General features: G+C 35.7%; 1 protein-coding gene across 1 annotated transcript; it reads right to left on the reverse strand.

The window, feature by feature from the left end:
* Window positions 1-9,820: 9,820 nt before the first annotated feature.
* LOC104779318 (jacalin-related lectin 48-like) lies at window positions 9,821-12,493 on the reverse strand. The gene is made up of 6 exons (XM_019240983.2): window positions 12,432-12,493; window positions 11,998-12,214; window positions 11,427-11,870; window positions 10,877-11,335; window positions 10,353-10,802; window positions 9,821-10,259 (listed from the first exon to the last, which is right to left on the reverse strand). The coding sequence occupies exons 2-6, from the start codon at window positions 12,196-12,198 to the stop codon at window positions 10,002-10,004; spliced, it is 1,812 nt and encodes a 603-aa protein (XP_019096528.1). The 5' UTR covers window positions 12,199-12,214; window positions 12,432-12,493; the 3' UTR covers window positions 9,821-10,001.
* Between the last annotated feature and the right edge of the window lie 1,190 nt (window positions 12,494-13,683).

Below are 13,683 nucleotides of genomic sequence, written 5' to 3' on the forward strand. Positions count from 1 at the left end.
ACATGTTATTCGATGAGAAAAATCTAAATATTTGTATTTGTACAAAAAAAAAAATACAAAAATTCTAGAAACCTATATTCGCTCCGCTCCGGTTTACTTTCTTGATGTTCGAACTTTTGTATTGCTGCTGAGGAACCGAGTCGTCTCTACTACAGAATCTACCAGTTGTTTTTTGCTGAATACGAGAATCGGCCATAACGAAGAAAAGTTTAATGACATCATAAAGCAGAGAAACCGAGAATGTGATTTTCTTGCAGCTCAGGGAAGAAGCTCAACGCTTGCTGCGAAGCATTGGAACTCGAATATGGGAAAACTTATTGCCTATGCATGATATTGTCTAGTGACATGTTTAGTCACCATAGGAGACATCCAATGGTACGTACTAGAATACTACAAGATAACGAGATTAGTAAAAAAACCAAGATCATACTTGGCTTTTCTAGTAAACCCTACGATTTTGTGACCCTCCTTGTGGAGTACGAAACATGGCTCTTTTGTTTGGCTTCAATTGAAGCATTCGTAAAACTTCAGATTCACTTCCATCTACTTTACCATATCTACCCTCCACTGATATCAAAGTATTCACTTGGATATTCCAGCTCGAATAAATGCAAAACCAAAAAATTTCCAAAAATTATGTTAATCAAGTACACTACAGCAAAAAGTTCATGAAGGAAAAAAACCCAAAAGGAATATTCAAAGTTTCAACTCAAAATAAAATTGAAATAAATGAAGTGATCCATGTCCCTATTACTTTAAAAGTGAAACTCTCAATTAAAAATCACCTCTTCGACTCCAAGTAGTGTCTTGCTCCCATGACCATCTCCAACAATCACCTGATAGTCCGTACCATATATATATATATATATATATAGAAACTTGAGGAATGCGACACCAGTGTTGTTGTGTCTTGAGTTCTGTATTGATCGTTTTCACATCATCGGACATCGAAATTACCATGCGTTACAAGAAGAAAGTAAATTCGCCACCATCGTGGTCAAGAGTTTTTAATATTTTATTTTAAAAGAAAATTAATAGCAACAAAAAAAATAGCGACAACAATTTGTTCTTGTCCCCACAGATGGAGTCCAACTGTCTAAATTTAGGAAACTGGCATAACTAATTATACTACTACATGAAAACAATCAATTTGCGATGGAAGAAATTATCGCAAGTTCCTCGCAAATGAACAATCTCAAGATATTTGCGAGATACTAAATTTTCTCGCAAATCACGTTTCGCAAATTGGCAAAAAGTGTAAATTCCTCGCAAAATTTGCAAGGAAATTTATTTGTCACAATCCCATGCACTTTACGAGAAAGAATATTCATCTCAAATATTGATTTCCAACAAAAACTCAAAGATTACCAAAGTTTTCTAGCTTGTTTGATGAACAAGCTAGTAGTGTTTGTTAAGAACAATTGAGCATTGGATCATAACTTTCGTCTTACTAGATGAGATTGTGGCTTAAACAACATACAAAAGATAAATGTGTTGCTATAAAGAAAAAGAAAATAAGATAAATGTGTGGTAAGAGTAGAAGAATTAGATAAATGTGTTGTGAATTTAGAAGAAGAGTGTAGAAACCCGAATGTTGTTCTTGAAGCTTCAAAGCAAGATGAGTGAAACACTTAAAGCTTCTTGTTGTACAGCTGAGCATCTCTATTAAGAACACATATAAGTCACAACCCCATACACTTTCTTATTGACAGAAATCATTTTAAAGTTCATAAGATCCACACATATTAAAAAAAACAAAACAGAGAATCAGGAAATAAAAACAGAGGAGAAACGAATCAAAGACATTGAAAAAATAGGAGGAGAACGTTTTGTTTTAAGTCATATAAATATGATCAGGAGTCGGTGATGGGGAGCACGTGGATGCCAAGTTGATGAAGCATGCTACTTGATTTCCCATGGAACCCCACGATCTTGTGACCTTCCTTGTGGAGTACGAAGCTTGGGTCATCATCGAGTCCGATAAATTCAAAATAATCAGTTAAAAATGAGAAGTTATATAAACAAAAATGAAAACTGAAGAAAATAGTGGATATATATAAGGCAATGCATAAAATGATGGTATTCTTTAAAATCAAACCTAAGTAATTATGTTCATACACCATAGAACCTAAAACAAAATATTGATCAACCCAAATAAAAAATATAAACAAATTGAAAACCAAATAAAAATAGAAAATGGTTTCATACTTTTAAAGTAAAAACTAAAACCAAACTAATTTATGATAGACTAATTTAAAAATATCGAAGATTTATAATATATATAAGATAATTGTTGTATAGTTTGCTTTTTGAAAAATTTTCAACATTGTTACAAAAATATATTTCTTCTATTTTTTAGTTTTAGCATCTAATATATTTCATAATGAAATCATACACCATAGAACCTAAAAAAAAATACTGATCAACCCAACTAAAAAATATAAACAAATTAATACCAAATCAAAATAGTAAATGGTTTCATACTTTTAAAGTAAAAATTGTTGGGGCTGATAAAAAAATATTGAGTCTTTTAAAGTACAAATTGTTAGATTCAAACATAGAAATTAAACCTAAGAATTCAAACTTATAAATTTAATTTAGTGTTGGTATAGTTCCGAGATAAAACCAACGACAGCTGATAAAAGGTAGCTATAGATTATTGGGGCTACATTTGTTTCTGATTAAAGAAGGGAGGAAGAAAATGTTGATGATTTTTTTTTGGTTTTATGGGTTTGTAGTTAATTGAGTCAAATTATAGTTAATTAAGTCCAAAAAAAGAAAATACAGGTGTCAGAAATATAGCAGCAAGGCAAGTGTCATCTCCTTAGCAAAAGTTCAAAAAAACCTTATAATAAAATATATATATACCCTTTCCAGCCAACGATCAACACTAGTTCTAAGTTGAAGGAAGACGATCAAGTTTTGGTGAAAAATAAGCAAATGCGATTATTATCTAAACGTAATAAGTAACATTTTGATACTCGATGCTCTACATTTTAAAAAACATGCTCATTACGTTTGCAAAAATTTAGATAATTAAGATATTAGAGCTTTGAAACATTGATGTAAATAAAAGCACCATAAAGAGAGAACTGACCTATTATAGTCAGAGGAGAGAGACACACAGCTGATTGAACTGAGAGGCTATGTTGATCTATAAGCAAAAGGTTGAAGTTGTGTCTATTTTATAGGGCTTTCACCATAAAAGAAAATGCAGAATTAGAAATATTTTTTAAAAAGATTAAATTAAAAACTAATATTGACAACTAATTAGTTAAAACTAAAATCAATTAAAATCCTTGGTCTTTTTTAGAGCCACATAATAAATCAACTTACATTAATTAATTAAAATTAAAAACTCCAAAAGGTGACATCAATATATTTGAGCTTACACTCCAAAAGGTGTGTGTAGTTTTTTAGCAAGAAAATACGTACGGATGTTATGACAACATAGGATGAAAACTAAAGAAAAGTCGTAAAAGAGATTTTAAAACTTGATAATCTTCAAATCCGATCCTGCAGTGGAAGAAGGCCATCATCTAGAAAATTTATCAACTTTGTCAAATCCTTTGCAATCGGTCTTAAACACAACATCGAGATATGAGAGAGAAATAAGGCACTTCATCGCCCGCAAGAATGACTCAAAACTCCGTGTCAAGCAGTGACAAACAACGCCGAGAAATTTTCAAACCAAGCTTAAGAATACGATCATTCAAACAAAATGACACGGTAATATCCCGGAAAGCCTGGTTATATATGACTTGAGGTGTCCTTGTAATTAAAGAGAATTGAAAAAATATTGAGTTGAAAAGTTTTTACTTCTTGTGATCATTTGTGCTTATGTTTTCTTATTAGTTAATAAGGTTTTTATTATATAAAAAATGATTTTTTTATTAGACAACACTAAACAGAAATGATTTTATGCCAATGCCTTAACATAACTTATATATTGAAGTCCTTAACATAACAGACACAAATAATTCACGGTTAATGGCCCCTGCCACACATCCGGGCAAAGCCCATAACCCAAATGGAATGACAGCTTTGTTTTTCCAGAAGGCATGGCAGATTGTTAAGGTGAATCTAGTCTCAATGGTTAATCAATTTTTCGACAAGGGAGTTTTTGATAAGAGTTTAAATCGGACGCATATCTCTCTCATCCCCAAGGTGGCGAAACCGACTCGGATGGCAGAGTTGCGTCCGATTAGTTTGTGCAATGTAGGATATAAGATCATCTCAAAGGTCTTATGTCAACGGCATAAGCGGTTATTACCTGGTCTAATCTCAGAGACTCAATCCGCATTTGTTCCAGGTCGGTTGATTTCGGATAATATCCTGATCGCTCAGGAGATGTTTCATGGTTTGCGTACTAATAACTCGTGTAAGGGTAAGTTTATGGCTATAAAGACGGATATGAGTAAGGCGTATGATAGAGTGGAATGGGGTTTTGTCGAGGCTCTGTTACGGAAGATGGGTTTTGCGAATAAATGGATTTCGTGCCTAATGTTCTGTGTCTCTTCAGTTGAATATAGAGTTCTTCTCAATGGTCAACCTAATGGATTGATAGCCCCAGAGAGGGGTTTACGACAGGGTGACCCGCTTTCTCCTTACATTTTTATCTCATGTACGGAGGTTTTGATTGCCAATATTTGGAAGGCGGAGGAAGAAAAGAAGATTACGGTATAAAGCTGGCAAATAAATGACCGCCAGTCACACATTTGTTGGTTGCGGATAACAGTCTCTTTTTCTGAAAGGTTGATAGGGATCAATGTGGGGTTGTTTTGGATATTTTAAAGCAATATGAGGCGGCCTCGGGACATCAAATAAATTTTGAGAAATCTTCAATTCAGTTCGGCCATAAGGTCGACGAGTTGGCTAAGGCGGATATTAGAAAGTTCTCGAGATAACCAATTTGGGTGGCATGGGGTCGTATTTAGGTCTTCCCGAGAGTTTGGGGCGGGGTCCAAACGCAGGTTTTCTCTTTTTTTAGGGATCGGTTGCAGAACCGGACAACTGGCTGGTCAACGAAACTGTTGTCAAAAGGAGGGAAGGAGATGATGATTAAATCAGTTGCGACCGCTGTACCGACTTTTGTGATGTCTTGTTTTCGGTTACCAAAGACAATTACATCCTAACTAACGAGTGCTGTGGCAAACTTTTGGTGGAGTTCTAATGGCCATTCTGGTGGTATGCATTGGACAGCTTGGGAGAAACTTTGTTGTAGCAAGCAATTGGGTGGTTTGGGCTTCAGGAGTGTTGATGATTTTAATACGGCTTTGTTGGCTAAGCAGTTATGGAGGTTGATGGATTATCCGGACTCATTGTTTGCTAGGGTTTTTAAGAATAGGTATTACCGAAATTCAAATCCTATGGAACTGATACTAGGATTTTTGTGTGTCCTAGCAGGTTCAATTAACCTTATGTATTGTAGTACTTAAGGTGTCAATCCAAATGGGATGTTGCTAGCAATCAAGATGCAATCAAGAAATCACAAGTTAAGCCAAATCAAAAAGAGTGTTTTTATGTCTAACAATCCTAGAGTGATCAGAATGCAAAACGAAATTGAATCACAGAACTAGAAACGAAAATGTGTGACAAGAAGCGAACAAGAATAAGTGAAACCGAAAATGATTCTAAGCATGAACAAACGAAACAGTCCTAAGGATGGGAATAATTGATGTCGGTGGAGTATCCTAGTCTACAGAGTGTTTAACATGCCACAAGCAAACTATCTCTAAACAATGAACATCACAACTTAGCTAATCCAATCTCTTGGCAAAAGCTACTCAGACTCAACCACTTTCATACCTAGCTTTCACTAGAGAAACATGGTCGAGCAGGCATGACAAACAAGTTCATTCACGTCAACAAACATCCTAGACAACTAATCTCTTAGGCTAGGAACGTAAGTCTCTGGCACTGGTTGGTCAGACATTTCATCAAACACCTTTTGGGTGTGGAAATGTCTCAAACCTAGTTCCAATTGATCAGAGAGAAACTAGTAATTCTAACACTAGTCCAGAAGAGAATCATACAAATCAAAGCTTAAACACCCTACATCCTAAGATCCTCCACCTAGTCTATCCCATCCCCAAGAACTCTAACACTACTCAGATTCGGAAATCATCACCAAAGATACAAATCCAGAAAACATTGAACGAAGCATAATAAGATAGATAGAAATGAGAAGTACAACGTTGTAGAAGAAATCAAATGCAACTGCAAAAACTAAATGGATCAAAAGATATCTGGATACAAAGTCTCCAAACGTTTTCGGTGGCTAGGTAAAACCTTAAAAAAAAAGAGATAAAAGATAAGATGTCCAGCCAAGGCTTAACAAAAAGTATTTATAGTAGTCCAACATGGAAAACCCAAGAACTTAAAACGACAAGGTAGGGAGTCGGTTTTGGGAATCTCCTGAAGCGTGTAAGACGGAACGTCTTCCTGACATGTGCGAACGAGTCGGTGTGCGTCCAATCCTCGATTGGTATATGAAAGTTTCTCGAATGGTGTGAGTGAAGTGGCTCGAGCGTGGTCGGTGAAAACGGCTCGAGCGTAGTCGGTGAAAGTGGCTCAAGCGTGGTCGGTGAAAGTGGCTCGAGCTGGGTGTATACACATCCACTAAAACGATGATAACTCTTGAACCACACCTCCGATTGGCTTAAAATAAACGGCATTGGAAAGATGATTCAATTCTGCACAACTTTGGTGAAGACGTCGAAAGCTAAATCCCAATGGAGTGGAACGGTTCGAACGGAGTGGCTCGATCGAGCGGATGAGACTGGCTCGAGAGATGGTTCTGGGAGTGTTGTGAGATTGGCTCGAGAGAGGGTGCCGAGAGTGTTGTGAAATAGGCTCGAGAGAGGGTTCCGGGAGTGTTGTTAGATTGGCTCGATTGGTGCAGCTCAACTGGTGACCTGAGAGTGGCTCGGTCGGACCTCTGGAGAGCGTGGCTCGGTCGGACCGCTGGGGTGCGTGGCGAGTGAGAGAGGCTCGGTCGGACCGCTGGGGTGCGTGACAAGTGAGAGCGACTCGGTCGGAGGCTGGGGAGCATGGCTCAGAAGGACGCTGGGGAGCATGGCTCGGACGGACGCTGGGGAGCATGGCTCGGACGGCCCTGGGGAGCATGGCTCTGACGGACGCTGGGGAGCGTGGCTCGGATGGACGCTGGGGAGCATGGCTCGGACGGATGCGCTTCCAACGTCTCCTCAATACCTAAAATACTCCGAAATGCACAATGTATGCAAGGATGATGCAAGAACTACCTAGACATGCAAAGTGTATAGAAAAGACTTAGAAAATGATGTAAAACAATCAGTTATCCTAGCTAAATGCATGATAAATATATGCTGAGGAGAGACAAAATATAGACATATCAGGAACCAATACGGTCGTACTCTCCTTCTTATGGGGGGGAGAAGCATTGTTTCAGCTCAATCTCTGGTAAATAAAGGGCTTATTAAAAGGGTTGGCTCTGGGGACTCCATTTCTATATGGCAGGATTCCTGGATTTCAGCTCAATTCCCGAGACCAGCTTTCAGTACCGGTCCTTTTCGGGACCCAGATCTTCGATTGACTCACTTGATCAATCGCCAAACGAATACTTGGCATATGGATTTTCTCTTTGAGCTTTTTGATCTCGTGGATGCAGGTTTGATCGAAGCTTTGCCTTTAAGTAATTGTTCCAAGGCAGATTACTTAGGTTGGCATTTTACTAAACATGGAAAATATACGATTAAATCAGGGTATGAGGTGGCGCGTTTGGAGATCCCGAACACCTTCCAGGCTTTTGGGGCTGGTCCAGAGATTACTCCTCTTCTGGCTAAGGTTTGGCGGGTTTCATGTCCACCAAAATTACAGCATTTTATGTGGAAAGTTTTGACGGGTTGTATCTCGGTATCGGCTAATTTGAGACGACGAGGGATAGATTGTGATGTACACTGTACACGATGTGGGGCAGCTGTGTAGAACATAAATCATGCCATTTTCTTGTGTCCACCGGCTCGCCAGTCGTGGGCTATAGCAAATTTCTGGTGGGGCCGCATCTCTTCCCTACGGAGTCTGTTTATACTAATGTGGATCCTTTTTTTGGTTCTACAAATTCGGGTTCACAGGTTGCAGCTTTTCCTTGGATAATGTGGTATATATGGAAAGCACGGAATGCTAGAGTTTTTGAAAACCAGCTCGAACGACCTGATGAGGTTGTCCGGGTGGCGAGAGGTGAAGCGCAGACTTGGCAACATGCACAAGTGGAGGCAGAGTCGGACGACCTCCCCTCGTGCTCTGCCTTCTCAGCCTCAGGGCTATAATGCTCCTCTTCCGCCGGTATTTTCAGGACATCGGTGTTTTGCAGATAGATCTTGGAAAGCAACAGATGTTTTTGCATGTGCAGGATGGGTTTGTACTTCTTGACAAGGACCATCTCCGATACTCGGCACAACCAATTACCGGCGTAGTCTGTCTCCGTTACATGCAGAGGTTGAAGCTTTTATTTGGGTGATGCGATGCATGATTGGGCATGATTTCCGAGAGGTGGTTTTTTTCACGGAATGTTCCGATTTGGTGAAGATGGTGTCTTCGCCTCAGGATTGGCCCGCTTTCGCAACATACCTAGACGATATCAAGCTTGATAGGAAAGTGTTTTCTTCTTTTTCTTTGGTTCAGGTTTTTAGAAATGCTAATGTCTAAGAGGATTATTTGGCACGCTGAGCGCATTCCTTTCTGCAGCATATTTTGTTTGTAAATAATTTTTCCGCAAATTGGCTCGTTTGAGCTGATTTCTTTTTGTCGACGAAAAAAAGAAAAAATATTGAAGTCACAAAGAGTACTACACAAATCACAAAGTTTTCCGGGGAATATTGTTTTTAGTAACCCCTACTTGCATTGTACTACTATTTAAGATAGTTTTATTTTGTCAACGCTTTCATTTAGTTCTTGGCGGTAAAGAATATAGCTCACTAAAATATATATATATATATATATATATATATATATATATATATATATATATATTTCCAGCTAATTTAGCTTATTCTCAGTTACTTTTTTCGACATCTTCAGATCTAGAGGAATCAAACACAGGCTCATCTATGACATTTAATATGAAAATATATAAAATGAGAGAAACTATTAAAGCCCTTTTGAGTATAATTTGCTTATACAAGTTTGCAAATCCGTTATACCCCACTACACAAGTTTGCAAATTCGTGATACCCCACTACACAAGTTTCATCTTTATCCAAGAGTTTTATATATACAAGTAAACAGAGTCTATTTCACATTTCATCTTTAGATCATAAAACAATGTCCCTCCTATCCAATGGAAGGTAGAGACATGAATAAAGTATTAGTTACAAAAAAAAAGTTTGCAAATACTCATATACAAAAAGTCAAAAAGATAGTAACTTGTTATTACCAGTTTACTTTCAAAAAGTCAATATTATTATCCGTGTAAACATTTTGTTAATAAAAATTTATATTTCTGAACATCTCTTTATTTTCAAAAGAACAATTATCTTGTTATCTTATCAAATTTTATTAAATTTTACACTAGCCCAGTTTGAGACCAACAAAATTTATTAATTTATCATGTTTATTAATTTATAGAAGTTCTTATTTAAATATTTAACACTATATATATTTTAATCAAATATCATATCAATTTAATAATAAAAATTATTTCACATTGTAGAACAGACACATTTTCTATATATTAATACATTAGAATTTTGTGAAAAATCCGATGTGTTATCGCCAGAGAGCTCGTGACACATTTTTGTAGTTTGTCTTTATTATTTAATATTATTTACAATTCTTTCCATTAGAAAGATATTTCATTTTATTTTATAAATAAAAAAATTATTATTTTCTAAATTAAATAATAATGCAAAAAGTTTAGAATGCAAAAAGAGAAAAAAAAAATCATAACAAAGGAAATAAAAAGAGAGGAGAAACGAATCAAGAAGGAGGAGAACGTTTCGTTTTAAGTCAAATAAATATGATCAAGAAGTAGTGATGGGGAGCACGTGGATGCCAAGTTGATGAAGCATGTTACTTGATTTTCCATGGAACCCAACGATCTTGTGACCTTCCTTGTGGAGCACGAAGCTTGGGTCATCATCGAGTCCATAAGATGGAGAAGTTCGCTTGTTGGTGGTGAACTTGAGCATGAGTATAACTTCAAATTCTTCACTTCCAGGTACTACATCATAACTACCTTCCACTGATGTGAGGTATTCACACGGATAGTCCAGCTTAAACTATAAAATTTCAAACCCAAGAAAATCATATAAGAAAATTAAGTTTACATAATTGGACAAATAGTTAATAAAAGTGAAGTAGTAGTAAATCACCTCATCATGTCCGAGTAGGTTCTTGTTCCCATGATGATCTCCCACTACTATCTCGTGAGTGTCATTTTCATACAAAAACTTGACGGAAACGATACCAATCTCACCTGTCCCAATGTATATATTTCTAACACCTTCAAAATTACTGCCATCGTCCCATGGAGATCCTCCAGCACCACCTTGTGCTTCTAGCTTTTCCGCAGCAGGAGGAAGAGGCATTGGATAAAAATATGCACCAAGACCCGTAATTTCATAAGGATGATAAACTCCATGAAACCCGACAATCACACAACCTTTGCTCTCGAGGACAAATTCAGATGAATCAGAAGTTTTGCTTCCAAATGTCTGAGAGGTTCGCCCTTTTGATGTTTTGTATGTCAAGGACGTAACCTCATTAGAATTGATTGTTACCACCACAGACGTGATAAATTCGTTTGGATAGTCAACCATAAACTGCAATAGAAAGAGCTTCTTAAAGCTATTCAACAACATATGGACGAAGAATATATAGTTATAAGAATTCTGACCTCTCCTTCTGGCTCAGCAGAGGATGAGTATGATAAACTTGCCCTTCCATGGTAATGCTTTTCGACTTTGCCATCATTGTCATAGTTAATCCTCAGACCCCTTATATAAGAACTTCCGTATATAACTGACACCTTTCTAACACCCTTGAAAGCACCATCATCCCAAAGGGTGCCTCCAGCTTTAATAACACGGCATCCACCCTTCGTTGGAATAAGTGGTGTGAAATATGCTCCAAGAGAGCTTAAATTTGTTTTAGCATATCCGTGAAACCCAACGATCTTCATTCCATTGGCCCAAAGTCTAAACTTCTTATCCGTGGCCGTGTAGGAGCCCATAAGTTCAGAAGTCTTGATGTTAGTCTTGAATTGAAGTGCTTGAATGACCCCATATTCGTCATCACCATCACAAAAACCCTCAACAGACACAAGATATTCCTTTTCAGCATGTTTAATCTCAAACTGTAAAACAAAGAGCACAATTAACATTTGATATACTCATCCAATTGAATAATGATATATATTTTTTTATGGTATATTAGTATATATCTACCACGTGTGGGGAACCTCTTCTAGAGATAGAACCATGGATTGGCCCATCTTTCAGCTGTCCATCCTTGTCGACATACTCAAACTTAATGTATTGTATGCCGCCTTCAGGACCACTTCGTACATGTATCTTTGTAAATTCCACTTGGTCAACTCCATCATCCCACTCCTTGCCTTCCTTGCTCCCTTTCGCTTCCATCTTAGTAGGAGTAATCAAGGTGAAATATGCTCCAAGAGAGTCGACCGTCTCAACTGAAAATGAACCGTGAAACCCAATGATTTTTTTTCCCGCTACTGCTAGTGTAAACTTAGTACCCCCCTCATGATATCCCATCTTTTCAGAAATCTTCAAGTTGGTTTTGAATTGAATTGCTTGAAACCCAATGCCATCTGTGTAGTAGCCCTCAACAGATTCAAGATGTTCACTTTTTAGATGGTTAATCTCAAACTGCAAAATTTGGTGGAAAATGATTACAAAATTTTCAACATGCAATGCATGAAAGTGAAAATAAATGGTTCGACAACACCAATAGTAATTAAAAAAAAAATGTTAAACTTCTGATGTCATCATATACCGTCTGCGTGCAAGTATTATACGATAGACCATGGAAGGATCCATCACTCGGGTTTCCACTTTTGACATAGTCAAAACTAATGGAGTGTATGCCTTTAGGAGAATATTGTACATATATCTTTGTTATATCATCATGGTCAGATCCGTCATCCCACTTATAGGTGCCGTACTTGCTCCCTTGCGCTTCAGATCTTTGGGTCATCTCGAACAGGTTGAATCTTCACATATGGATGGGAATTGTGTTTCTTAGTCAGTAATATATAATATACCCTTTCCAGCCAAAGATCAACACTAGTTCTAACTTGACGAAAGATGACTATTATTGGTGTTGTCGAACATTTAAGAACATGCTCATTACGTTTGCAAAAAATTAGATAAGATATTAGAGCTCTGAAAAATTGATCTAAATAAAAGCACCATAAAGAGAGAGCTAACCTATTATAGTCGGTGAGAGAAAGACAGCAGATTGAACTGAGAGGCTATGTGGATCTATAAGCAAAAATGCAAAATGATGAAGGCGTCTCTATTTTATAGGGGTTTCAGCAAAAAGAAGAAATTTCTAAATCCTTTTGTAAATATAATTTCCACCTAAGAAATGCAGAACTATACAAACATAATCATAATATTAATTCAGATTCAAGAAATTATAAACTAATATTCTTACCCAAAAAAATATATAAAAACTAATACTAACAATGAAAGCTTTCATAGTCTAATATTTGACCAAATGTTAATTAATGCTTGTACTGTGTACATTAGAAGGTCTAGGGTTCAAATCCCAAATAATATTTATTAATCAGATTAATGGAGAAAGGTTTACAGAAAATTTCATAATTTGCAATCTTGTTATATAAGTTTGGTTTTTAAAAAAGTAACTCACAAGATTGTGACATGTGTCAATTTTAACGATTAGAGATTTTGTTGTGTAGAAAACAAAAACTTAGTTTTAACAATTTTTTTAAAGTATACAGATAATTATGAGAAAATTATCATTTTCTACAAGTTTTTTAAAAGATAACTTTAATAGGTACAAAAATAACAAAATTTGTTTTTAATAAATTTTTAAAAGTGAAAGGGTTATTACAAAAAAAAAATCATAAATTAAAATTTTCTTTAAACATTAAAATTTAAATCTAATATGTATATAAGAAAATTATTGTTTTATATTTTAAAACTATAATTATATAAAAAAAAAAATTTAAAACATTTTTAAAATATAAAAAGATAATTCTAATATGTATATAAGAAGTTTGTTTTTGAATAATGTAATTTTAACATGTAAAAAGTTTATTTTAATTTTTTTCCTATATTACTTTTCAAAAATACACTTTCATGATGTCCATTTTCAAAAATACATTTTTCTATATATAAAATGATTAAATTCCAAGATCTAACATCAAACATAAACCCTTTTCCCTCAAAACTATACCCTAAATGTAAAATAGAGATTCCAAACCTAAAAAAAATTCTAAAAATTAATTTAACATATTGTAATTGTGTAAAAGTGAGAAAAAAATGAAAATGTTCAAGAAAAAAGGTATTTTTGAAAAGATGTATCTCAAAAGGGGTCTTTCTAACAAATTCTCATTTTAATATGTATAAAACAAAAAATATATATTTTAAATTTTTAAAATTGTAATTTTTAAAATTAAATATATACTTTTTTAAAAAATTATAAGATTAGTTA

Source organism: Camelina sativa, chromosome 3, assembly GCF_030686135.1.
Source record: "Camelina sativa cultivar CO46 ecotype springtype chromosome 3, ASM3068613v1".
NCBI classification, from domain to species: Eukaryota; Viridiplantae; Streptophyta; class Magnoliopsida; order Brassicales; family Brassicaceae; genus Camelina; species Camelina sativa.